Here is a 14476-nt window from a genome sequence, read left to right on the forward strand (position 1 = left end):
ATAGTAAAAATGGCTGCGCTGAGAGTACCGTTCGAGGCTACTTTCAGCCTTCGATGGTTTCTGCAAGGAAACTGTATTTCGGTACTGTACTATCTCTTGATATCCTACCCAAGTAGTAGTTCCATTTTCAAAGTTCTTTCCGATCATCCCTTCATATGTCTGATCCTGTTTGCTCTTCTTAATTTCACGTATTGTTGGCTCTACTACCGGACGTGGTTTACGCGGCAGGTAAGTCCCATATGTGTAAAAATATGTTGTTATACAAAATAAGCTAGCTATCCGTAGGCCTATCCATAAGGCTGTTATTACTGTAGTAAAAGGACCTCTAGAGGTTCTAAGTATAAAGTGCATGGATGGCCACCGATGGTGGAGTATGGGCGGTTCGTTCGTTCATCATCAATGCAGTATTTTTTCCAAAAGTTTACTTAAAATATAAAATTACACAACATGTGAAGATACATGTACTGTAGTTGAACAGGACGATGTAAAGTTAGTTTTCAATTTAACTTTTATAGATTAACTCTTAAATTAGAACTGGTCTATGTAAATTAAAAGAATCTGCCTGCGCTGCGGCTGCGCTGTGCGCCTCTGCCTTCCCTTAGTTTTACCGTTATGCAATTGAACTTGCTTGGCCTTGGCTTGGCCTTGCACTGAAATTTACTTCCCTTGTTGGCTAACGTTAGGCCTTCTTTGCCTTGCCATGCCTTTCAGGACGTCATTTGCACTTGGCACTGATACGATGACATTGAAGAACTGTACTTTGATTTTCAGCTCCTGACTCCAGTTCTAAAGTAGATTGTGCAGCGAGACTGCAGGATAGTGCAGGCAGTGCACGCGCCGCAATCTCTCACAAAGGGTGATTTTTGGTTTTGAGCGACGACTTGAAAGTCGATGTCATTGGCACTCTCTCACAACTGATTTGGTTCAAATTCATGTATTTATTGCAAATAAGCTATTTAGTAATCCTTAGTAAAGTTTACCCTGGTATATTCTGTAATTTTGGTGGAATTTGGGTCTCGGGGATTTGAGATTTTTACATGGATACGAAAGTAAATTTGCGCCAACTTAATGTACCGGTAGTCTAGTCTGCCTACCTGCCTTCCCTTCCTTGCCTTGGGACGTTGCTTTTTGGCACTGGCATGCGGTGTATAATTCTTTTTTTTTTCTTTTTTTTTTAACAACCACATGCTTGTGAAGTTGTATACTAATTTCTGTGCTGTAACACTGATGAGCTATTGTTACATACATCACAGTGGCAATGTGTGTGGCTCTCTCAGTGAGAGAGCCACGCCACACATTGCCACTGTGACGTAATGTTTACTGTGACGTAATGTGACTGTATAGTGTATCCATACAGCTTGACTCTGAGTGGAGAAGCTGGATACAGCCACATCAACATGTGTGCATCACGCACCTCCATCATTCATAAAGAAAATAATGCTATATTTCTTACGTTTTAGACAACTTAATTTTCTGACAGTGGTTTTCACTCCATTCTACTGTAACTGTTTTTTTCATATACATGATTGTAGATTTGAGATCAATCGCAACACTTCAATCATGGGGCCTTGATACATGTTGGACTGTACTAGTGTAGCAATGTATCCTTGGTTAATCGTGTATGCACGTGCATACATTTTATGTGTTATAGTGCATGCATCAATGTTGTGAAAGATGTAAATCATGTCCTGACAAAGGTGTGTTTATTATGTTGTACTCCCCATTGAATTTTCAAAAGTAACAAAAAAAGAAACAATGAATATCCATTTACAGCAAATATTTTATGATGAGAATTAGTGATCTTGAGTCCAAGGCAAATGGAAAGGGTCAGGCATTGAGATTTGGGTTGACCTCCCAACCATTTTGAATTTGGAGGAAAGAATCTGAATTTTGACCATTCCCAGCTCTTGTTTCCTATTTTTCTTGATAATTTTACTCTACACTCCTATGGGAACTGCTCTTTCTTTCCATCTCTTGAGCCAAATCTTCCATATTTTTCAGTCAGAAAGGTTGGGAGATCTGGGTTAGGGTTTTCATACAGGTTAATAAGGAAAGTAATTCTGAGTCATAGGGTTTGCGTTGAGGCATGGCTTTTACTCAAGGGTTATATGTGATCCTGCATCACAAAACCGACAAAAATTTGCACACCCTGATTTTATGTGAGGACTCATAATAGGTGAAATGGGTCAATCTTGAGTTTTTCATGTTTTCTTAAAGAGCAATTCTTCAAGGATCATAAAACAAATGGGAAAGTGTGTTTCTAGCAATTTTTCTCGAACACTTTCATTTCAAATCTAAACCCTTTACACACTCTTCATTTCAACTCTAATAACTTTTGAAAGGATGATGCTACTGCTTTGAAAGTTGTCATTAGTCATGGGTAGAATGTGTCAATAGAGCATGCTGAATTTCAGCCTAATCTGTTAATCCTTTCATTACTGTTGCTATGGAGTTTTACATACTTTTTTTTTTGTCCCATTCAATGTACAGAGCACGGCTTGGAATGCTTAAGTGCTTGAATAGACCCTATACATAAGAGCCTCTTTTCTAAACATTCAATCTTCCAGAGTGTGTGCTTTCTTTCCAATATTTAGTCTGGTGAGGAGAGTCCATTTGAATTTAGTCATACATTATTTTAAAGCTTAAAGTCTGCTCCCCAAGTCTGGAGACTTTTTGTTGGTTTTGTGGTGGAGGGTCACATACATTGTACAGTCAACCTTGCCTATGTCGCATCTACATGGACTGAAGAAATGGCTTTGACTTAGAGAAAATTATACTTATGAGGGATTAGAATTGAGAGAATATAGAGAGGAGAGGACATGAAAAGACCTTCGACTTGGGCAATTATTCGACCATTCAAAGCATGGTCGACTGTATTTAGTTTAGCCTACGTTCAAAGTAGGAAGATTTTTAAGGTTCTCTAACCCTGAAATATATGCTGGTAGTGCTTCATGTGTTTCTTTATTCCTAGGATATTGTCCTTGTACCAACCGTGCTGTAGTATGATGGAATAGGTCATAAAAAGTTCAGTTTGAATGAGGGTACATCTCATTTATGTGTTTCCTACTCAACAGATAACTACCAATATAGACAGAAGTGACTATTGTTAGATAAAAGATTAGCAAACTTATAGTAAGTTGAAATTTTCTGGGTATGAGCATGTAAAAAGCATGTAAATCGCTGACAAGGCTAGTGGAACTCGGTTCAGCAGACAAAATCCAACACTGGGCCCAACGCCAGCTACTGCAACTACGTCATACTTTTGAGGCCAACCTGCTAACAACGACTGATTTCAAGTTTTGGGATTATTGCCTGTGCTAGTGTTGAGTTAGCACTTAAACCAACATTTAGCAGCAATTGAAATTACCCACTGTAGTAATAAATGACTATGTGATTGTTTATGATGTTATCATCTGACATCTTTTTTATGACATCAAAGGTCAATTTCACTCCATTTTTCAGTGTAGATGTCTATTTATCCAAGGATCCAATGATGGTCATTAGTAATGATCCTTAGCATGAACATAAAGTAAGACTTTTTAAGGAAAATAAAAAGCAAAAGCTTTGTTTGACAATGTACTTGTGAGTGATACTAGTGCACTGTTGTTGGCAACACAGATGTGTCATGTGATTGCTCACTCTTTAACAGCTTTTAATACCAGAGTTTCTATTTTGGTAAAAGCTATGACATGGGGTTCATTCAGCACAGCTACCATGTCTATCACTCTTCTGCAAGCAGAGGTGCACATTTTTATGGGCAGGAACTATCACAGATCTGGTGTCAGTCCTTTGTGTTATTCATATACAGTGGCTTCGATATTGTCACGTTTGCAAGTCAATCCTTATCCTAATAATATTCACCTTGCTTTCATGAGCAGTGGTGACAACACACATGCATTACTGTATACGCTATAATTTTCGCGTACATAAATTTTCGCGAATTGCCGCTGTCACACATTTTCGCGAGTGGTTAAATTCGCGATTGGGGGACCAGAGAAAATATGAAGTGGCAAAGAAAGTGTGAATTTTCAACTTACTAGTAAATAAGAATGATACTAGTTATACACTGCATGAAAAAAACTTACCAAACTCTGCGAACTAGTAAGTTAGAATTCAACATTTTTGAAGTGGTTAAGTCCATCGCGCTAGATTTCTGACGAGTGTTCCCCTCTCTACAGTATTCGTAAGTAGACGTGGAAGTGCGTAAACAAGCTTAGCCAGTATGGTCTGTTCGGTAAGCCGTGACACGGTATACTGGTACTGAAATGTTCGTATCATCAAGGCAAGGGATTCATTTTGGAAGGTAATATTTTCGCGTGTTGTTAATTTCGCGAATAGCTCCCGACTCGCGAAATTTGCGAAAATAAAACCCCCGCGAAATATATAGCGTATACAGTATTTCCTTCAATTATTTTTAGTTCCAGCCCTGCAATAATAATCTGCTTGTGATTTACACTTGTATGCAATTGTGTAAACATCGATGTACCAGAAAATGCTTTTGCCACAAACTAATAGCAGTTCTTTTGCAATTTATACATGTACCTCCCAATCTGTGATGAGTGGGCCAGGCAGATAATCAACATTGTCCATAAAAATGTGTGAAGACATAAAATAATAGTTTGTGAAGGAGAACACAATTTGGATAGTAGCACACTGTATGTGTAGTTTGTGTGTATCCATTTGTTTGTTTTTCATGAGAGATGGGGAAGTACAAGGTGTACCAACAGAAGAAATGACCAAATTTCACCCTCAGTATTTAGCCAACAATTAAAATGGAGTCCTGAAATGCCTTTGTATGGTTGAATCCATCTGAAGTCACATTTTCAATCTCCTAAATTACACCAGATGCAACTGGCCATAGTTTTTCAGTATATACACATGTGGAACCTTCAAAGTTTGTATTTAACTTGATGCAGGTGATCAAATAAATACGTGAATCAAAGTACAGCCCTACAGGAAGATAGTACGAGTAGGTGCACTTTCTGAGCGGCAACTTCAATGAAGGCCGTAATGGATTACTGGGGGATGAGATTGTTGCAGACTTTGCTCATTTTTCAGCTTTCAACTTAAGTTTTGTACTCTTTCCATGCAAGGCTGCTGTGTCATTTCAAGCATTTTCTTGCTTCTTAGCAACATCAGAACTGTTAATCATCAGAATTGACAAATAAGGACACTGGTATTGTTCATGTCATGATTTTTTTTAGTGTTTGACAAGTACAAATTATGTCTACTGAGTGAACTTAAAAGTAATTTGAAATCATTATAAACTTGTTTTACACAGAACAATATTATGTATATACAAATATGCTTGTAGTAAAATTAAGAAATACAGTGTATTCTTTGTGAATATGGACTGATGGAAACATTAATTTATAACTTCTTCAAGTTTTTCATTAGCTTTCCATTATATTGAGTTTCTATTTAGGACCTGAATTGACTTCGTTGGGTTTTAAGAGAAACAAAATTGTTGACCAGAAGAAAAAAAAAAAAAAGATTTAAAAGGGATACAAGTCTTTGAAAAGCACATCTTCACCACATACATGTACAGAAGGTGTAGTAATAGCATCTGTTCATGCTTTCAAAATTACATTGTACTATTTTATGTGCATATTGTAAGGATGGTTAAACGTATTCCTGATCTAAACTCACACCTGCAGATTTAAAGCATCTTGTGTGTGATTGGTTGTAGACATAGCTTTGCCCATATGCTCACATTCTGTTTTTGCAGAGCTGTATGTTTATCCTTGTTGACATCTGATATTGTGAAACCTGTGCCATTATTCAGAGGCCTGTTTTCAGTTTGGGTTTTCTCTTCTTTTTTTCCCCTTTTGGCAGGTTGCCTTCCAGGGTTGTCTGCTCGGGGTCCTGTCTGGAATCGGACTCATCATCGGGCTCTCCTCCAACACCTTCCACCCGTTCGGCTGGTACCTCATCATCCTCAGCTTCTTCCACTTCTCCGAGTTCTTCTCCACCTGCATCTACAACTATGAGAGTCTCTCCCTGGACTCCTACCTCCTCAACCACAGCATCGCCTACCACGTGGCCGCTCTCGCCAGCTGGCTGGAATTCTTCGCCGAGCTCTACTTCTTCCCAGGTATATATTTTCCCCACACGCAGTTATCCTTTGAACTTGATCCTGTGTTGTGAATGAAGGGAATTTGGTTTGTGTGTGTGTGTATGTGTGTTGTTTTTGCTGTTGTTGCTGTTGTTGTGTGTGTATTTGTTGTTGTTGGTGTTGTTGCAGAGAGAGTATAATTGTAGAGGCTATCTATATATCTTCTTACTGTTACATATAACTTTCTGAAATATTTAGTATTATGTGCTCATTTGGTATTATTACGCTCAGTTTCACTATGAACTCAAGATCTATGAAAAAGAAGGAAGTTCATGGTTGTGAGATTATGATGTTAGAGCAAATACCCAATGCTGCACTTTTCTTTCATTTTGTCTTGGTCTTATTCGTATTTCATGTGGCCTCCAGATAGGCAAGTTATATGAATGAAGAGAATTCATTGTTATGTCATTATTGCTATAATTTTTTAAAGCATTTTTTGTTATTGTTGTAGTTGTTGCAGAGAGTGTACAGGTATTGAGGTTTTCTTTTTTACTGTTTACATGTACAAGTATACATGTACTCTTAAATGTAATAAGATCCTGTGTTTCATCTGTATTATTGTGAACTCTGACTATCCAGCCATCTTCTTAGATGGAAATGAACAAACAAACAAACAAACTGGTAGTGCTGCAGCCATTGGCAGTGAGATCGTTATAACAATAGGTGACTCAGGTTCAAATCCCAGACTAGTTCCTTCTTTTTCACTTGGTATACATAATTATACAGATCAAGCTCACAAGCTGATTTCAGAGAACATCTCTATTGTTCTTGTGTTTTGTTTTGTGTTTTGTTTTGTTTTTACCGAGTCATTGGAAGTTGTAGGGTAATAAATTTAGTTTGCATTGTACATCATCTTGTAATAATGATATGGTGTGCAAGCGCTTGTAAGCATTCACAGAGGTCAAGATTTGGTGGAAGTTCTCATTAGACTTGTTATTTCCTGTGGATTACTGTATACGCTGTTATTTTCGCGTACAGATATTTTCGCGAATGAGGAGGTCACAGACATTTGGACACAGAGGCCTTCATAAGCGCACTATTACCTTAGCGCATGGTGACATTTTCACGTGTTGTTAAATTCGCAGTCCACCTGTGATACGCGAAATTCACGAAAATTAAACCCTCACGAAAATAACAGCTTATACAGTACCAATATAGTGAAATTTTAATTACAGATACACTGTATATTTTGTTTATAGCTTTATATGTACATGCCCGGGCATAAGAAAAAAATTTAGTGACCATGCGAGTTTGTATTTGTTTTATTAAATATCAGGACTGAAATCCCTGTGGTACATCAGTGTACTTGGCTGCGTGCTGTGTGTTGCCGGTGAGTTCATGCGCAAGCTGGCCATGCTGACCGCCGGCAGGAGCTTCAACCATTACATCCAGACCACCAAGGCCGACGACCATGAGTTGGTCACCCATGGAGTGTACTCCTGGTCACGACATCCATCATACGTTGGTTGGTTCTACTGGAGTCTGGGAACACAGGTACCCTCTCTTTCTTCCATGCTTTTCATTCATCACATTTTACTGATTACTGATAGAATTATTCTAGTAGGTGCTCTGCCTGGGGTTTGTACAGAGTCAGGTGGACTCATATGTTGTCTTCATTAATGCTTCAAAGTCCAGTGACTGGCCAGTAAACTGTTTCTGTAATGTATTCAAATTCTATGCATGCTTTGTTCACAAACGATTGCCTCAACAACCACATGAGATGTGCACGTGTACATGGTATTGGTACGCACTACAGAGTATCCACGTGAACAAGGTGCGTGACAATACTGTACTCTACAATCACAAATTTCACCACTCAAAAATTGAAGTCCAAATTCATGAAAATTTTGACTCACTAAATATTTGGCTATACAGTACACTTCATGACAGCACACTTTTGGTTTCCTCTACAGCTCATTCTATGTAATCCCCTGTGTCTGGTGGCCTACACGGTGACCTCGTGGCGCTTCTTCAATGAGCGAGTCGAGGACGAGGAGATCACGTTGGTTGCCTTCTTCGGCCAACGCTATGTGGAATACCAGCAGCGAGTGGGCACCGGGCTTCCTTTCATCAAGGGGTACAAGTTATGACCACGGCATTGTCAATGGATGGGACCATGCGGACGGAACTCCTGCCGTGCTCCTTCACAAGCTTCCATCGCTAAAATGTGTACATTGTGCGTTAGCTGCTGACCCATAGAACCCCCGGCTAGTGACCTGCCAGACGTGCAACTTCCATACAAAGCTTGAAAGTTCCCAGTGAATATTGAGCAGGATATGACAAAATTGTAGAAAATAGAGAAAATTTGCAAGATATCCATCATGATACAACAGCCTGTTGCATATACAAATGTGTACTGTGGGAGGCTGTGATACTTGACAATCGTCTTCTTTTTTTTTTCAATCTATGTATCATATTTTTCCATGAAATGTGGGTATTGGATGTACTGAGTTTGTTATTTCAATTATTGAGAGTCAAAACCAGTGTCAAAATGATGGCTAGGTATATGAAAATTTTCCCTGTGCTTACAAGGAAACAAGGAACAGAACTGTGGATGTAAACGTTCCAGAAATTATATGCATTCATAATGTAATGGTTTGATATCTGTGTAAGACAAACACATTTGACAGGGTTTGTTTTCTATTATCTGCTTATCATATTTTCTTTTGAATGAAAATCAGGCATACTTTCTGTTCTGATAAAGCAAATTTTATAATTATTTTGTTGCATAGTCTTGCATTGTGGATACTGCTGAGAGGCACACAGAAATATGCATGTCACGATTGTAAAGACATGCTGAGTGGAAAATACAATGTATGTTTTTACTGGTGTTGACATGAGGGGTTTGTAGTCTTTGAAAATGCTCGTACGTGGTTGCATGCCGCAGAACCACCAGACAGTCACACTCATGAATTCTGAGTAAACTGCATAATTCTCAAATTAACCTATCACAAAAGTAGAGTCATGCCACTCATGTAACATCCATTTGATAACAACTGCTTTGTCACACAACGGGAAATTGATTAAGTAAACTTGCTCATTGTGTATTCTCTTAAATTCAAATTAAATATTTATTAAGAGTTTTCTACATTGAACATATCACAAATTCACCCAGACTGTCTTAACTGAATTGTGCAAATGAATCCATTATTGATGTGGTGCTGCGTGTAAAATGTACCGAGTCCTGCTGGGAAAACAAAAACAACAACAACAACAAGAAGCAGATCTAGGATTCATCTTACATGCGCTTACATTGGTTTTCTCACCCAAACCTGTTAATTGCATCAATTTCGTCTCATTTTATTTTATTAATTTTGTTACATTTTTTTGCTGGTTTCACATTAGTGTTCTGTCTTGTGTGTTCCTTTCCACTTATTTATTTGTATACAGTCATTGAACCCAACTTGTTCTTCCTGTTTAAATAGGAATCAACATCGTGATTATAACTATGGAACCACCTGGAAGAGGAATTAACCTTGACAAACAGCTGTGAAAGATGCCAAGCTAATCACTGCTGTTTAGTTTGTTTGTTTGTTTGTTTGTTTTTCATTTCAACTGTAATTGTCTCATATGACAATTTATTTGGAGAATGAGGCAGTTTGGATGAGGTAGCAGTTGGAAGCGTTGCCATGGAAACAATCCAAGAGAAGACAGTTTTAATGTTGGAGTAAATAGGAGAAGTGCGATGGTGCAATAATCTTCTCTCAAGTATTGTTGAATGCCTTTTTTTTTTTGGTCATTACAATTATATGACCCTGTGATTTCTTACAGCTTTGTCTTTACTGCGTTTCATCAAATTGCTGAAAATGTTTTAAGTGATGTCACTGCTAAAAGAGGTGGTAGGAATCTACATCATTACGCACGAGGTAGTTATGTCATATACAGTGTACGCAGGAATTTGAAGCAGTCAGTTTTACTTGGTTATGTATTATGCCTCTTGTATATACTTGTTTACTTATTTTTGATGTATAAACAGAGAAAGTATGTGCCTTTTATGTATTTTACGTATTAATGAGCATTACATTGACTTTTACAGCAAGATTTATCTTGCAACCAAAGGTTTTATTTAATTGGAGGCAATAGCTGCTGCATGAGGTGTTGAATTTTCTTCAAAAATATTGCAAGGTGCTCTTGAATTGGTTGCAAAGTTGCGTCAAAATCATATTTATTGCTTGGAATTCAGTCATCACATTGTCTATGTGATAAATTTCTTAACTTATAAGTCTTTTTTATATTTCTTTGAACCAAACTATCTGTTCGAAGGTTTGATATAAAGTGCAACTATGCCCTTTCACAGATTAATATGTATATCAAAATGCATGTGTATTTACTTAAAATGTAACCTTATGGTGATTTTGAGCCATGAAGTGGTAATACAGAAGTATTAGTATGAATGGGGGACAGATGCTGTTTTATGCTTATCAGTAGGTTGTATGTAACTTGTAATATTGTATTGGAGGCAGAGTTCATGAATTTCACTGCCAGCAGATTTGCCAGACCTTAACAAAATAAACATACAGATTTTAGATTGAGCACTGGCAAATAAACAAAAACAAAAATAGGCACACTGATTATGTGACTGAATTTTGTCTATGGCAGCAGACAATGTTCCACTTTCAAATTAATGAATTCTGGCATTGACTTTTTGTTTGTTTGTTTTTTATTGCAACCAATTGACAAAGTGCACTGATTATTCAGTTTTAGTAGTAGCCGTGATAGAAAAAATGAGAAAATGATAATGATAGTGGGCATACGTATACATACCTGGGTTGGACTCGAACCTGTGATCTCCTGATCGCTGAACAGGCAAGGTATTCACTGGACTACTGGTGCTTATTTATGTCGCTTACAGACATTTTGTCAATCAATTGAAATGTTACACTGTTCTTATGTTGGCAAAACAGTACAGATGATAATAATGGAGGACCAAATTTGTTTCTTTTTTTTTTATTGCCATGTTTATGAATGCATACAACTAGGAATGATTAATCTTTAGCTACAAAGTACAATCAGTTCCAGAATATGAGTTTGTAGGAAAAGAACTGAAGATGAAAATCATGGCCACAATTAAAAATAATATACAATGTAGAGGTAGTACTATGTAGTCCGACAGCAACTTCTGCCATTATCACTCCAAAAGAATGCCATCTTCAGATGAATTTCCAGAGGGGTTAAATAGTTAGAAAGAAAAAAGATCTTTGCTCACAAATGTTTCCTCTTTTCTTGTTCAAGTTTTTGTGGTCTATTCTTATAGCCCCCCCCCCCCTTTTTTTCACATGCTTATTTTACAAAATGAAAAACAGGGTTCATTTTGTGACTGGTAAACTTTCATTATTTAGATTGGAGAGAAAAGCTAAATTGCTATTTTACTGTGGTGATTTGTTTGATCTTTGTAAAATTGTTTCGGCAAATGTGCATTTCTGGTTAATGTTTTTCTTTTTGATTGTACATTGGATAATACAAGTTTTTTTTTTGATGGGTTGATATTAGCAATAACATTGAGCAAGATTTCATAATCGCTGCAGAGTATGTATGACACAGCAAACCCCCGACATATACTAGTAGAGCAGATATGTCACCAAGAAATAAGGTATCCTGATGAACTTGGCTATTTGCTATAAGGTTCTCTTATTAGCATGCTTTCACTGTTGTATTGTTTTTAATTTATAGTTATAATTTGTAATATTTGTTTTGAATACTATAAAGTTGGTTTCTTGTTGCCATCTGTTCTTATTTTTTTTTTGCTCAAAACAAATTCTAAAAATCATTTGTTTGGACAATGTTATGGGAGAAAACTTGTGATTTTGTTGTTTATTTTTGCTGATTAAGAATCGTGCCATGTGCACAGGATGCCATTATGCTCTTATGAGGCTCAGATTACATACGCTTGGCAATTAAAAAGTTTTGTTATGCTTTTAAATGGGCTACTGTAGATCCATATGGTAAAGTGTCCCATATGTTGTGATTAATGATATTTACAAAAACAAAAATAACAGATTAGCATAAACCTCAGTGAGGGAGAAAAAAAGATGACTCAGTGTCATTGTGGATTTGATCAGGAGGTACTTGTTCATGAGCATTTCATTCCCAAATGTGGCAGGTGTAAAATTCCATTCTAATTTGTCTTTCTTATCTCAATCTTATTTATTCAAGTTTTTCTTTTGTATTAATACTTTCTTTAATGTGAACTTGAAAAAAAAAAAGCATTGATGAAACAGTGTTATGAATAGATGGCATTTCATCTCAATTCTCAGAATGATTTGGATACAAGCAAGCTGTAGAAAAATATCTTGTCCTTCACAGCTGCCCTCACATACATTGTAACCATGTAAAATAATAGCAGAATATAAAAAAGCATTGAATCTACCGGGAACATTGTTCATGTACATTTGTTTTCATGTATGTTTTCATGTGCATGTATACCAGTACACCAGTGTGTGTGTGTGTGTGTATGTGTGTGTGTGTTTGAGTGTGGGTGTGTGTGTGAGTGTGAGTGTGTGTGTGTGTGTGTGTGTGTGTGTGTGTGTGTTTGTGTGTGTGTGTGTGTGTGTGTGTGTGTGTGTGTGTTTTATTCATTTATTGAAAAGTAAAATTCTTTGATCAGCAGAACATGAGTTGAAAGGACTGGTTTCCTATTGCCAAGCATTATAAATTCACGCATCTGATACTAACTGTAGGACCTGAATGAAAATGCACACTTTCTCATACTGTAAATATACTGTTATCTACACCATCAGCCCATAATGATGGTCACAACACTTTTGTATAAGTTGACCATGTATCAATATTCAGGTCCAAAGTACTGGCTTCTCCTTCGTTCACATGACAATGTTCCAATAATGCACATAATTCAAGAAGTGACATTATCATCACTTACATCAAGATCACTCAAAAGAATACAGCATCTTGAATCTGAGAAAGTGTTTATTAAAATCACACATATATCTGCCAACACTGCTCAGGACAAGTGATGGAAAAAAACACTGTAGTACAAAGTGTAGGACACAAGGACCACACATTGATATAAATTACTGTTTTTATATCAAGTATTCAGATAATTGACAATTATTGCATGGAAAAATTCAATTAAACATGTACACTAGTCTCAGCTACAGAAAGTGAAATGAATAACTTGAGCACCTCTGAAGGACATTTTCAGACAACCACCTGATGTCACATATCACTGGATGTCTTGAAGATATAAATAGATGATTATCGGTAAATTCCCCAGTATTCAAACATTAAACATCATGCTCTTGGACACTTCACTTCAAAACATGAATACATATCGTCAAAGTTGATAAATATATGAAGCCCTGCCCCAACAGTATCAAATTGTTAGTGTTATTGGCACTATTACCATGGCAACAGACTTTCTATCATTCTTCAAAAACCTACTTTGCACATCACCCCCTCAAGACTAGCATTGTGTGCCACATTTCATTTGATCTGCTTAAAAAGTCTAAAAGTGAATACAATGTAGTTCTTTTGCCACATGTTGTTACCATGGCAATGCCCCACCCCTTCATATCTTTGGCTGGAGATCAGGGGGGTGTTTTATCAACGAGTTCGTCGGAGTTTTCACCGACAAATTTGCTATCAGCCAATCAGACGCAAGGATTTACACTAACAACTGTTAAAAGCTAATGAAATCCTTGGTCTGATTGGCTGATAGCAAATTTGTCGGTGAAATCTCCGACGAACTCGTTGATGAAACGCCCCCCAGGGGGGGCATTTCATGAAGCACTTTTGTCCGACAACTTGTCGGACAAATTTGCTCTCAGCCAATCAGGTGCAAGGATTTCCGTAGCTTTTAACATTTTGTCAGACGAAATATCTCACAAAACGCTTCATGAAATGCCCCCCAGAAAACCAAAAAGCTTCAACTTCACATTCAGTGAACTCTACAGGTTTTCTCTTTTTTTTCATTTCATTTCCACAAAAGTGAATAAATACAATTCCTCTTCCCATTGTGCTGTTTTGTCTACACATGGCTAAATCATTTTAACTTGGAGGGACATTAAACAGGTGGTTTTGAATTGAAACAAATAATTTGAAAGGCACAGACTTTGATTTCCTTCTGTGTGGGTGGTCAAGTTTTTGTTTTTTGCACTTTCAGGTTCATATAAAAATTCATAAAGTGGTCTTGTGACCTTTATGCACAAATGACAAAGCTTATTAAACCAAAAGTCAGCATTCAATCATTTAAAATGTGACGGCAAAATTACGAGACAGAGATCTGCATCCACACCATAAAATTTACTGCAAAAGGGCCAAAATCTACAAAGACAATTCAAATCTAGCTATAAATTATGCAAATTTTGATTGTGTATTTGCAACTGACACTTTGTGTACACAGAT

At 37.1% G+C, this 14476-nt stretch overlaps 1 protein-coding gene across 1 annotated transcript; it reads left to right on the top strand.

The window, feature by feature from the left end:
- LOC139713335 (protein-S-isoprenylcysteine O-methyltransferase-like) lies at nt 1–9394 on the top strand. The gene is made up of 4 exons (XM_071625079.1): nt 1–228; nt 5836–6094; nt 7392–7609; nt 8029–9394. The coding sequence occupies exons 1-4, from the start codon at nt 10–12 to the stop codon at nt 8203–8205; spliced, it is 873 nt and encodes a 290-aa protein (XP_071481180.1). The 5' UTR covers nt 1–9; the 3' UTR covers nt 8206–9394.
- Nucleotides 9395–14476: the final 5082 nt, after the last annotated feature.

Source organism: Diadema antillarum, unplaced genomic scaffold (genome assembly GCF_040938485.1).
Source record: "Diadema antillarum isolate AM-2024a unplaced genomic scaffold, OU_Dant_1.0 seq00001948_RagTag, whole genome shotgun sequence".
Classification (NCBI taxonomy): domain Eukaryota; kingdom Metazoa; phylum Echinodermata; class Echinoidea; order Diadematoida; family Diadematidae; genus Diadema; species Diadema antillarum.

Coding starts and splice junctions, on each gene's coding strand:
- LOC139713335 (XM_071625079.1), top strand. CDS start 10: ATGGCTGCGCTGAGAGTACCGTTCGAGGCTACTTTCAGCCTTCGATGG. Junction 229..5,835: donor GGACGTGGTTTACGCGGCAG/GTAAGTCCCATA, acceptor CCCTTTTGGCAG/GTTGCCTTCCAGGGTTGTCT. Junction 6,095..7,391: donor CGAGCTCTACTTCTTCCCAG/GTATATATTTTC, acceptor ATTAAATATCAG/GACTGAAATCCCTGTGGTAC.